The sequence below is a fragment of the Hordeum vulgare genome, chromosome 2H, assembly GCF_904849725.1.
Source record: "Hordeum vulgare subsp. vulgare chromosome 2H, MorexV3_pseudomolecules_assembly, whole genome shotgun sequence".
NCBI classification, from domain to species: domain Eukaryota; kingdom Viridiplantae; phylum Streptophyta; class Magnoliopsida; order Poales; family Poaceae; genus Hordeum; species Hordeum vulgare.
In genome coordinates this window covers 43,694,454-43,707,042 of record NC_058519.1, presented here as the reverse complement: position 1 = coordinate 43,707,042, position 12,589 = coordinate 43,694,454, and the positions used below count along the sequence as shown (strand labels likewise).

Sequence of the window (12,589 nt, the reverse complement as noted above, 5' to 3'; positions counted from 1 at the left end):
CTCTCTTCCCTACCCAGGCGTGATAGAGCTTCCTCCCAAATTCTCACCGATAATTCCCACAATCTCAGCACACATCAAAGATAAGATTGAGACCAAAATTCTACTCCCTCCATCTTAAAATTTTTGTCTTATGTTTGTCTAAAAATGATATGACTAAATATATTCATATTTAAAAAAATGCAACAAGAATTTTGAGACGGAGTGAGTAATTCCCAAGCCTAATCTCTAGACAAACTTCCTCTTGTAATCTTCCATTCCCTTCCCCTCAGACTGCCAAACACGCTGCAAGTAATTTGGAAAGAGGGGAGTAGCTTGTGGGAAGTAAACAAACATTCAGGTAGTGGATACAGCCCGCAAGCAACAGTTTAAGCAGACGAACCAGAGTATACACAGCCATTAATCAGAACTCCATTGTCATGGATCTCTTCTACGTACAGAGTCTCCGAATAAACACACAGCAAAGAGATTTTTATCGAGGTACAAAGAGAGCCGGGCAGCACGGGCGCGAGACGATTGATCAGGTCCGCTTGACGGGGTCGAAGTTGGAGACGGCGACGACGGCCCCGGCGATGCCGGCGAAGACGACCCCGCCGGACACGATGCTGAGCAGGAAGTTCTTGAGCGATGGGGACAGCCCCGGGGACGCGGCCTCCGCGACCTCGGGCAGCACCAGCGCCGCCGCCACGGCCGCCGCGGTCAGCCCGGCCGTCAGCTTCTCCTGCATGGACGCGGAGGACGCCCGGACGGCCGTCATCCTCGCCGCGGGCCTGCCGGCCCTGACCACCGGCAGGGGCCGGAACGACGTCGCCTTCTTCAGCCCGGCGACGGACAGGGGCGCCGCGACGGCGGACAGGGACGCGGTGGCGGCCATGGCGTGCGTACTACGTGGGTGCGTAGCGGCGTCTCTTCTTCTTGGCTGGCGTGAGGTGTGTGGGGTGGGGGACGGGATGGTTGGCGGGGAGAAGGTTAAAGTAGGGCGCGTGGAGGATCGCGGCGTGCCAGGTCGGCGCGGGAGTCCGACGTGGGGAGCTCTCGTCGCGCCGTGGTGGGATAAGCTTATCCTCGGAGATGGCATGTGGCTACGGCGTTCCAGCTTGCGATTTCCGGTGCGGATCTGATTGGCCGAGGTCCCCCCGTCTCTGTTAATTTTGCATCCAGGCACGGTTGTTATACGTGAAACTGTACATGTACTGGTGGTGTGACGCACAAGAATACGGAGCGCGGCGAGAGGATAATACTTTATCAGCTCGTTCATACTCCTCCGTTCTTAAATATAAATCTTTATGAGATTTTTTAAAAAACTACATATGAAGCAAAATGAGTTAATCTACATTTTAATATATGTTTATATACATCCGTATATTTTTTTAATGAAACGTCTAAAAATATTTATATTTAAGAACAGAGGAAGTACTGTACATGTTTGTTTTGTGTTCAGTGCAGTCGTGCTCTGCAAATTTGCTGTTGGTTTTCTTGGTGGAAAATACGTGGGCGAGAGGAGGATGCTTGCTTTTTCAGTCGTTCGTAGTGCTACGTGTTATGATTTGTGTTCAGTGCAATCGTGCGCTCCATAGCTGTTGATTTCTTCCTTTGGTACGTGGGTGCACCCGGCACCGTGTGGGTTTACCCACACACATGGTCCGGAAATTTCTCACAAGCTTCGAGTATTTACATTTGTGTGATGGAGGGAAGCAGACAATTTAGCAAACAACCTGCCCTTTGCGTGTTGAAATGATAACTTGTGTGCATTAAAAGTTTCTTGTCCCATTTTGGTCTGTGGTATGGTTAACTTTTTTTCACTATCTAGGGCCAACTCTTTTGACGGTTTAAAATATAAGTCACCTTCTCCCCAACTTTTTATACTTTATTGATTTTTTGTACTAATTATGAGATAATTAATTTAAAAATCTCAACAAATTTTAAGAGCGGCTTAATTTTTAAGTTGGACCGAGGTAACATATTTTAAGCCGTTCAAACGAACCGACCCTAGACTCGTGGTGAAGGATTGCTTGCAAGCATTTGTTGCATGAAGTGATGTCTTGGTTGATACTTCTCCAATGGGTATTCTATCCCGTTTCTAGCTGCGAGTATTATGGTCTATAAGCATAATATATGATAAGAACATTTGTAGGCGTTTCTTTTCATTAACATCGGTGCATTGCAATTTTCAAGCCCCAACGGACAATGTACAACAAGGAATAAGACAAAATATGATTTTTCATGAAACAAATACTTTTTACTGGTCATTTGTGTCTTGTTGTCTTTCCGTTACACTAGCTACTAATTTATTTAATATTTTAACAGATATAAGATGACATATGAGTGTCTTCTAGCATGTTAAAAGGAGTTTTTGTCGAACACCCTTCCTCTTCCCTTGATCTTTTACTTGGAATGCGACGCAAAAACAAAAATATTTGATGTACATGATGCTTAGATACGTAGAATCAAACAATTTGAAACATATTTTTTAAGCAAAATGATACAACCTTAATGATTCAAAAAAACATAAGATCAAAACTGGAATAAAAGACAAATAACAAGAATTGTGATAAACATAAGGTCTACATCAAACTTTTCTAGACATCACCTCTAACTTTTGCATCTCGGCTTTCCATTGTTATTCAAGGGTAGAATTTACAATAGCTCAAACATGCATATGCTATATTAGGCTTGGAGGGTTTCAAAGGTTAATTGAACTGTCCATCCAAACAAGCAAAAAATCTAACATATATTATTGAACGCGTTGTGGTCAAGGATGTGTCTCTTGAATGGCAAACTGTCAACCCGTGATGTGATTTGTCATCGTACCATCACAGAAGAAGATTGAGAACATAAAATATTGAAACAAGAGAACCCACGAAAAAAATGATTCACACCACATCACCGCCGCCACGACTACCGCCAAGTAGCCGACGACCCATGGGACCAAGACATGTAGGCTCTTGAATTTCAGGGGCTTTGGCCACGACAACCGCTCTCGAACTAAGCTATTTCCGTTTTTTCTAACAAAAGGAAGATGTTGCCACAACAACCATAGAAATTCAATTTAGTACAAACTAAAACTACACACCAACAAATGGTTCACGACTTTCCCTGACTAGGTCAAATGGAGATGAGAGAAGTCGAACAATGCTATCAAAGAAATGGTCGTTGGCCCTCACAAACAGCTAAATGTGTATTTTTCAGCACTAAGGGCACATTCAGTTTGCTTGATTTTTGGAGGATTTCCACATATATATTTTTTGTTTGTGTGAAAAACTATATAAAAAAATGTGCATTCTTTTATATCTAAAAAGAGCACATGTACTTTATTAATACTCGCAACCATAAACCACTACATGTACATTGCTTTCGATCGACGATCTAAGAAATTACAAAGTAATTCCAACAACTAAGAATTACAATGAGATTATTTGGCGAGATCCTTTTCGTAGTATCAATCTTTATAAGTCCGAAAATTGCAAGAATTTAGTAAAGAGACTTCAGTTGAACTCTAGCAACGACATTGCCATTTGTTCACCTGGATGAACTTGATTACCAATAAATGTGTCTGATAGCCCATTAAGTTTGCCATCGAAATAAATGTAAACCCATGCACGATTAACGTACTTGGACACGGGATCAACCCAAGAAGACTAGGATATCAAACCACAAAAAAATCTTCACCATAAGACCAAGAGAAGATTCTAACTCCGTAGAGAATCAAACAAGGACACATACCTCTCTGACTCCATGTAACCACCATAAAAACTGGAGTAATTTTATTTTAAAACACCATACTACCACTAGATGTTGCCGAAGACTAGAAATTACATAAAAGTCTGAGGTTTTCCACCTCTCAGCACCAAGATGGCAACCGGAGCTAGCAGCTAGGGCCCTTCTCCTACGCCTTTGCCTCCTACGAAGGACTCTTTTTGCATATTTTAGTGTTTAGGGTTTTTTGCATATTTTTAGCGCAAAGTGCTTTTTTTGTTTTGTTTTGAAAAACACCCGTTGTAGCCTGTATGTCAAAGCCCAAAACTTGTACGCTGCTTCTCTTGGGCCGGGGCCCGGGAGCCCGGAAGAAAGAAAAAAAAACCCAGCCGTACTCGAGTCGTGCACAAAACGCATCACCCGTAAAAATAAAATAAAAAATAACCGCATCATCCTTCGCCCCAAAAAAACTCATCCCCAACGACGACGGCGAGCCATGTCCGCCGCATCCGCGTCTTCGCCCCAGCCGCCGGAGTCCATCCGCGGGACCCTCATCCCCGTTCTGCCCGACGACCTGGCCATCCAGTGCATCGCGCTCCTCCCGCGCGCCGCGCACCCAACGCTCGCCCTCGTCTCCCGCGCCCTGCACGCGCTCCTCTGCCTCCACCCGGAGCCCCTCCTCGCCGCCCGGCGCCGCCTCTGCCGCTCCGACCCGCACATCGTCATCTCGGTCCGGCCGCCCTACTCCGCGTCCCCTCGCTTCTTCCTGCTGCTGCCGCATCCCGGGTGGCCCCCTCTGCCCCTCCCCTCCCCCCCGATCCCCGTCTCCTCCTCCTCCGCGGTCGCCGTCAACGGGCATCGGCTCTACCTCGTCGGCGGATCCGTGGCCGGGGTACCCGCTTCGTCGGTGCAAATCCTCGACAGCCGCACCAGATCCTGGTCCATCGGCCCGCGCCTCTCCTCCCCGCGGGAGTTCGCTGCCGCCGCGGTCCTCCCCGGCGTGCTATTCGTCGCCGGGGGCTGCGTTCCGTCCTCTTCCTTCTGGGCCGAGGCTCTGGACCTTGCCTCCCCACGCGCCAAGTGGTCCCCGGTGCCCAGCCCGGACCACCTCCGGGAGAAGTGGATGCACGGCTGCGTGTCGCTCTCCGGGAAGGTCCTTGCGGTGGCCGACCGCGGCGGCTTGGTCTACAACCCGGCGGCGCCACGTGATGAGGCGTGGGCGCCGGTCTCTCCGGTCCTTGACATGGGGTGGAAGGGCCGTGCTGCTGTGGTCGGTGGAATCCTCTACTCCTACGATTACATGGGACAGGTCAAGGGCTATGATACAGACACTGATTCCTGGAACACGGTGGAAGGGTTGGAGAAGGAGCTGCCGAGGTTCCTGTGTGGTGCCACTCTTGCCAATGTCGGCGGACTGCTCTACCTGATCTGGGAAGGGAAGTGGAAAGGGAAAGCTAGTAAGGGAGAGGGCAAAGTGAAGGACATGTTGGTGATTGAATGGGCTACCATCGAGGTGACGAGGGCCGAAGAGGGGCGGTTAATTGGGAAGGTAATATCGAGGGATACTGTTGTGTTCACAGACATGCCGAGGGGCTCTGCGATCACACACTGCATTTCGTTGGATCTATGACATGGTTGCTGCAGATGGGAAGCAAGGAGCATGCCTGTTTCAAAAGGTGAAAATATGAGTTGTTGATTTGGTATACATGCCTTTTTGTGCCAACTTCTATGATGCAGTTTATGTTGTTTAACAGATTGAATAACTACTTATTAGGAATTAGCAGTGTTTATATTTGGCTTTGTTGCTGTTTCAGATTCTGTGTTGGTTGAGACTGAAAAGCTCGGTGCTGTGTGCAGTACAGCATGACATATGTGAGGAATGCTTCACTAGAGGTAGGCATATGTTCTTAAAAGTATCACAGTAGTCAGTAAATTACTTGGCAATAACTCATAGGTTACTATGTTGATTAAGGACACTGTATCGGTAAGGCATTGTTTGAGGTGAATGTGACTGTTTAGCTGTTTTGTGTGTTCGGTAACAGCCATAACTCGCAATTTTTGTATGAAGTTGCTTTATGTGAATATACTCTTGCATCTAGCTTGGGCTGATCACATAAGAGATAGGGCATTGCTGATAAGCTAGTGACTTCATGATACATTTTGCATTCAGTTTCGACTTATATATCAGATCAACATGGTCTAATGTGCAAGGGAGGTTCGTTTTATCAGTTTTATGGATGTAAATTCGACAAATAAAAGCAAGATTTACAGTGATGCTTTTCACGTGAATCTTATTTCCAGCTAAATGCCTTCTAATATCAAGCGCTGACATACTTGACAAATGTAGTGATGGGTTTGAGTAATCAAGATACAAACCTTTTGTGCAATTGTAAGGGATACCAACTATAACACCCCATCTCGTAAGAAGGAATGTTACCACCAGAACAGAACCAAAGCCTAACATGCTCGTGGGAGAAGTCCGGCAGCACCTCCTGTCGGACATCCACGACAGGCAATTGAATAAACAGAGTATATATAAAAATGATACAACATGCAGAAGCATTCAACAAGCTCATATAACCCATTTAGAGCAAAGTGGTGAAGCCACAAACCGTTATACTACACCAGAAGAAGAAACCATATGTTCCAAGCACACATGGGTTCTAGGTGAGGACTAGCAAACTTCAATCCACCTTGTAAAGTAAATATAGTGGTCATGGGAACAAACCGAAGCAAAGTTTATACACAACAAGTAGATCCTAGCTATCAAGAACAATAAACTAAAATATGAGGGTTATCATGATCTAGTTAGGTGAATGGAAGGAGAGTATAATTTGTGATTGAACACCCATGGGAGCTATGCCCTTCCGACTACTTGCAAAGCCTCACAATGATGTACCTGAAAACAAAGCCCATGAGGAGTGAGTCCAAAGACTCAACAAGTACACAACAAAGCATGTAACAAAATATAATGTAAGATCATGAAGATGAACCTTATACTTGAACCTCCCATGCTTTGAATGGCACAAGAATGCATGAAGAAAATAATGCAACTAAATAAAACCGAGGACTTGGACTGAGCTACTGCAGGCAAGCTGAGGAGGGCGACGTCCCACCCAAACTCCTTTTCAACCCTCACCAGGTGAGAGGACCATAACACGAGGATGGACTCGAAGGACCATACGCCTCGCAAAGTGAGTATCACTTGTTTAATTGGGAAAATTCACTCATGATGAATTTTATCAAGAACCAATCCCTATCACATTCTAGTGGTATGTTGTATTGAATTATACACTAGAGAATTGTAGGTTCACCATTGCATTAATGTAAAAGAATAATGTGAACATGAATATAGTATTAAGAGAGCAATCTAGTCATTGTTGCTCGGTGTACTCGCCTCAATCGTTGCGAGGGAGGTGGCGTGAGGCTACCTCTCAGATTGGTGCTGCCAGCTGCTGTAGAAACATACATGCAAGTTTTGAAGGTCGCACCAAAACATGATATGAAAAGCATACCCAAAAATGTGACTAATCGCATTCACGAGGGAGCAACTTTTTGCTGCCCTCTCATGAAAAATTCAGATCTTGAGCTAGGAAGCTCAAAAACAAGCAAACAAGATGGCTATGGGTCCATAAGAAACTTATCTACAAATAATTCTAACTATTCAAGTTCAGAATATGAACTTATGAAGGTCAAAAGCAGCAAGTACTTCCCTGTTGTTTTCAGATTCAGAAATAAAGAGTAGCCACCTTTGGAAATTCATAGCAACAAGAATAATCATTAGAATTAATTGAAACCTTTTGTATTAGAAGCTATGCATCACACACGGCATACCAGGAAACAAAACATGAATTTATTTGAATTGAAAAAGATCCTAAAGCCCACAGGAAAACTCTATTCTTCGTTGCCTTTGAAATTTTGGACACCTACAAAGGAACAGGCATAACAAGAGCTTCACAACTCCGATTGATATGTTTAACCACTCAAAATGTTTGTGGGAAAAATAGCTACAAAGCATTTCACGTACTCCTCTCATTTTGCCATATAGGAACTAGGGCAACTCCGATTTCTATATCTGAATACCCAGGAACAGCAATATAGACAGATTATTGCCCTAGTTCCCAAATGAACCTGCCGCTCCTCAGCCCTAGGAATCTAGGATTCACCATGTACAACACGAGAGGATCATGTAGGATGCGGTAACTAACCCTTGAGGCTTGAGCAATTCAAAGCATGAGAGGTTTGAGTATAACATCCACCTGTTCAAGCATGGTTCATCTTCATGATCTTACTTTCCGTTTTATCACATGCTTTGTTGTGTACTTGCGGAGTCTTTGGACTCACCTCTCGTGGGCTTTGTTTGAGGTACATCACTGTGAGGCTTTTTAAGTAGTTGGAACGGCGCGGCTCCCATGGGTGTTCGCTCACAAATTTCACACCCCTTTCGTTTACCTACCTTGATCATGATAGCCCTCATACTCCAGTTCATGATTCTTGATAGCTAGGATCTATTTGTTGTATATGAACTTTGCTTCGGTTTGTTCTCATGACCGTTATCCTTGCTCTCCAAGGTGGATTGGAGTTTATGGGTTCCCACCATATCTGTTTGTGTGCTCGGAACATTCAGTTTCCTGTTTCGGTGTAGCATATCGATTTGGGTTTCACCACCGAGCTCTGTATGTTAATTACGAGCTTTCTATATGCTTCCGCAGTTCCGCTTGTGTTTTGTATATATACTCTGTTTATTCAATTGCATGTCGTGGATGTCCGACGGTACAAAGGAGGTGCTGCTGGATTTTGCCACGAGCATGCTAGGCTTTGGTTGAGTTCTGGTGGCAATATGCTTATGGCATGAAGCTCATGAGATCATAGTCTGTTTTGTGCCACCAGCCATATTACCCCATCTCCTGGATTACATCTTCACACCGTTTAGTCAGGTCTAAATCTAATGCATCGTTTCAGTAGCAGGCTAGCAGCAGTGGTTATTCTGCCATAAATGTTTTCTCGCAATATTTGACATTGGCACTGAAGGAAATTTGACATGTCATCAAATGAAGAAACAATATTTCCATACATCTTATCATATCATATCGTGGTGACTGCTCTGGTCCTTTGGATAGGGAAAAATATTTATAAGAATGAGAAATGCATATACTGTTCCATGGTATCTTTTGTACACATCATAATAAGTCTACTCGGTGTTAGTTTCTAGCTTAATTTTGTTTATAGTTGCTTGCAGGGAAACAAAGCAATAATAACAGACCTGTCTGGATGGTACCATGAATCAAGATGAGCTTGATTCAGCCCACCTGATTGTGGGTTAGGTCCTTTTTCCTCGAGAGGCAGGAAGCAAGAACTACTCAACAGGAGGTCTGCATTGTGATTCCTCGGTCTTTCCCTCTGGCTAGATGTGTTTCTCCGGCAAAATAGTGCACATAAATGAAGTGAAACAAGGCAAGCAGACTGGTATGTCCGAAGGCTGTATACGCTGGGCCTGTCATACAAGCAAGGAAGAACTGTTGCTGTGTTGTTTTCTTCATGGGCAGCGTGAAGAAGAATACACTAAAGAAAGTAAAGCATGAAGAAGATTTTGGTAAGAAAAATAGTAAGCGAGTGTTTGGCCAGTTGGATAGCGGTAATGCAGATCAAGGAAAAAAAATGCACTACAGCAAAAATAGCTCCCACGTCAAAATACGCTATTAGCGTGCTATTAACGAGACATTGTACATCGATATATTTAGCGAGACAATTCTCAGCACGTTATAGCGTGCTATTAGTGATGCTATAGCGCGCTATTTTTTTCACCGATGCTGATGCGTCATTGTCATGAACTAGGCCAAGACATATGGTCAGTTGGGGCAACACAAACACGGAACACATCCATTGATGCTGCAACATCCATTGATGCTGCACTGCACAGAAGCTTCGCTTTCGGAGAGAAGAAAGTTATTTCCACAGATTTTGACAAAGATGATGCAGGCTGCGGAGCACATGCACAGATGTACTTGTACTCCCGTCTCCCAGGCTGCAGCTTTACACATCATTTGTCGGCGTCATTGCTGAAGAGCGACGACCTGTATAGAAGATGAACAAGCTAGAGCTATACAAGATGAGCAGCAGTACTAGAGCGACCGGCGACCCCATACCTGGCGACTCGCCAAAGGAAAGGTTGTGCTGAGCTTGCGGCCAAAGGAAAGCCCTCTCCGCCACGGCCTCAATTACGGCCTCACTGCTGCCGTCGAGGAAGAGCAGTCCTGCCTCGCAAGCCCGACCACCACTACCCACAGCAGACCGGACAACGCCCCCTTCGCGGCCATCCTTGCTCCGATCCAGGGCTACGCTAACTTGGAAGACAAGTTGGTGTGCAACCTCAGCCATTGACAGCGACACATCGCTGATTCTGTTTCCAACTTCCATCACTGGCTGTGTGGTGATCGATATTTAGTTTACAAATACACACGCAAGTTGTAATACAAGAGTTTGGAGAAACGGGTTTAAGAGGCTAGCTGAAAGAAGCTTCGTCTTCCGTTTCCAGCAACCAGTAAGAATAAAATAGCCTTTGTTTGTATTCTTGCCAACATTGCTTTCATTGCATCGGTAAGTTAACCAAGAAATACATGTTTAGCTGGAACAGCACGGACTCACCATCAGAGCAGGTACTTCCACATCCACAGAAAATTAATTGTTGTTGAACGCTTCCGGCAAACTAAGGCCCTCTTTGATGTGCACGCAAACATCGAAATGAATGGCTGTTTGATTGCCTACATGAAAGATGTAGATTTTTTTTTCAAAACGAAGGCAAAAGATTTGCTTTATCGATTAAATTAGAGAAGAATAGAGTTTTGTAGTGTTACAAAAGTCTAATGGGCGGCATGATACAATTTTCGCGCGATATAATTTTTTCTAACTGCTTGGCCTCCACGGTAATCCAAAGATTGTCCTCGTCTATAATAATCTTTAGGAGAATTGGTGGCGGCATATCCTTGTGGTGGAAGACCATATCGCTTCTCTCGTTTCATATTATCCTGGTCACCCACCACGCAAGCAGGGAGTCCTCAAGGTGGATGTAATTGTCCAGGACGTAGAATTCGTTTTCAAGAGGTTAAGGTGGATGGAAGTTTTGCTGTAAAACCTACAAACAAATCTTACAACAACAAAAAAAAATGTATGGTTTGCAATCCTATATGAATCCAATCCAAGAACTCATGTATAAAACATACCTAAGGATTAGAACACTCAAAAAATTCTTTGAATCAAAGAGGCGCAACGTTATTTTCGCCGATTAATTACAACTAAGCAGCAGGCTGCAGATCGAGCACATGCATGACACATGCAAACCCGTACCACACGGCACGGCACGACCCGCCTCGCCGGCCACGGCCCACGCCAGCTACTCGTCGTCGCCGCCGCCGAACGGCGACCACGACCTGTAGTACACGGCGAGCAGGAAGAGCAGCAGCGCGAGCACGACCCCCACCGGCGACCCCCGCCCGGAGCGGTAGACGGCGTCGAGCGAGTCGCCCACGGCGAAGCCGAAGACGTCGGCTAGCCGGAGGCCGGAGGAGAGGACGCGGATGAGGAGGACGAGGCCGAGGGGGAGCAGCGGCAGCCCCACGGGGCCGAGGAGCTCCGCCATGGCCTCGCGCACCGCATCGCCGCCGTCCAAGACGAATAGCGGCCCCGCCACCACCGCCCCCATCACCACCGCCATCAGCAGCCCGTGCGGCGCGCGGTAGTCCTCCCAGTCCCCTCTCCTCTCCAACATCATCGCTCCGGGCTCCGGGCTCCGGCCTCCGGTCCGCCCCGAGCTCGCTCGCTAGCTGCAGAAATGGCGATACGCTCGTAGTCGTTGGCTCGTTTGGCCCTGCGCGCCATTGACCCGCGGCGCATCGCCGATCTCTTATCGATCCCACTCCCACGTTCCCAACTGCGGTCGTTCCGTTCGGCGTGCATTGTATATTTGGCAGTGACAGCGAGACGATACCGGCGAGGGCCGGCGACCTTGACCGGGCCGGCTCTCTCCCCTCGTAGCTAACCACAGGCCACGCTTTGCTGACGAGGTGCATGCATGGCTCCTCCTTGTCCTTGGAGATATATTATCCATGTATGTATTGTATGGTACACTACGTACTCACGTTTAACATTGTAGTACACGGGAGTGACGTACAGTGGAGCCAAACGCACGCACATAGAATACGACGACGGAGCTTCGTCTACCGGAGGCACGGCGCCCGTCCAACCCGGAGCCATGGATCGCAGGAAGAAGAAAGTAGTAGTGGGTGGAAACGCGTCGCGTTGCATGCCTTGCCGCCGCCCCGTGCGCGCGCGCGCACGCGGTTACTGGGTTGCTTGCTGCGAGGCGGAGCGGAGCGGGCGTGGTGTTCCGAGAGCCCGATCGCCGTGCTGGTTGGCGCCGCTTCACCGGTGGTCGTGGTGGAGGGGCTTGGTGGTGGCCGGCTTGAGCATGGTGGACACCGGCGGCCTGGCGGCGTAGGAGACGGCCACCTGGAAGGCCTCGCGGGTGGCGGTCCGGAGCAGCTCGACGACCACCCTCCTCGCCGGCATTTCTCGGCGAACAGGCTCTCGGGGGCGGACGGAGGTCGGAGCGCGGGAGGGGACGGACGTGCGGACGGACGACGGTCGCATGCGCAAGGGGGCGGTGCTTTATGAGGGAGAGGGTGGTACCCCGAGCCTAAATTTGGGGCAGGACGGCGGTTACGTACGAGGGGCTGGTGATTTCCCAAACCTGAAGCTTATTGCTGGCAATTGTGTAGAATGATAATGTCGTGTGCAAATTCAGAGCAGCAGGACACGGACGATGTGATTTTAGAATGACAACGCCCTGTGCAGATTCAGAGCTTTCTGTCTAGGTCACGAGACACAAGTTTTTAGTTCT

At 47.1% G+C, this 12,589-nt stretch overlaps 3 protein-coding genes across 4 annotated transcripts; 1 reads left to right on the top strand and 2 right to left on the bottom strand.

Annotated features, from left to right (window-relative positions):
• Positions 1-322: 322 nt before the first annotated feature.
• LOC123424754 lies at positions 323-949 on the bottom strand. The gene has a single exon (XM_045108432.1). The coding sequence runs from the start codon at positions 869-871 to the stop codon at positions 518-520; it is 354 nt and encodes a 117-aa protein (XP_044964367.1). The 5' UTR covers positions 872-949; the 3' UTR covers positions 323-517.
• A 3,204-nt stretch (positions 950-4,153) lies between these two features.
• LOC123424752 (F-box/kelch-repeat protein SKIP6-like) lies at positions 4,154-9,497 on the top strand. 2 transcript variants are annotated; one of them, XM_045108429.1, is made up of 3 exons: positions 4,154-5,369; positions 5,508-5,586; positions 8,933-9,497. In XM_045108429.1, the coding sequence occupies exon 1, from the start codon at positions 4,190-4,192 to the stop codon at positions 5,321-5,323; it is 1,134 nt and encodes a 377-aa protein (XP_044964364.1). In that variant the 5' UTR covers positions 4,154-4,189; the 3' UTR covers positions 5,324-5,369; positions 5,508-5,586; positions 8,933-9,497. The 2 variants fall into 2 exon arrangements, with proteins under 2 accessions (XP_044964364.1, XP_044964365.1); XM_045108430.1 differs by having other exon boundaries at positions 8,923-9,497.
• LOC123424753 lies at positions 9,063-12,345 on the bottom strand. The gene has a single exon (XM_045108431.1). The coding sequence runs from the start codon at positions 11,459-11,461 to the stop codon at positions 11,084-11,086; it is 378 nt and encodes a 125-aa protein (XP_044964366.1). The 5' UTR covers positions 11,462-12,345; the 3' UTR covers positions 9,063-11,083.
• Positions 12,346-12,589: the final 244 nt, after the last annotated feature.

Bases quoted from the DNA above. Each gene is read 5' to 3' on its own strand.
- LOC123424753 (XM_045108431.1), bottom strand. From the start codon at position 11,461: ATGATGTTGGAGAGGAGAGGGGACTGGGAGGACTACCGCGCGCCGCAC.
- LOC123424754 (XM_045108432.1), bottom strand. From the start codon at position 871: ATGGCCGCCACCGCGTCCCTGTCCGCCGTCGCGGCGCCCCTGTCCGTC.
- LOC123424752 (XM_045108429.1), top strand. From the start codon at position 4,190: ATGTCCGCCGCATCCGCGTCTTCGCCCCAGCCGCCGGAGTCCATCCGC.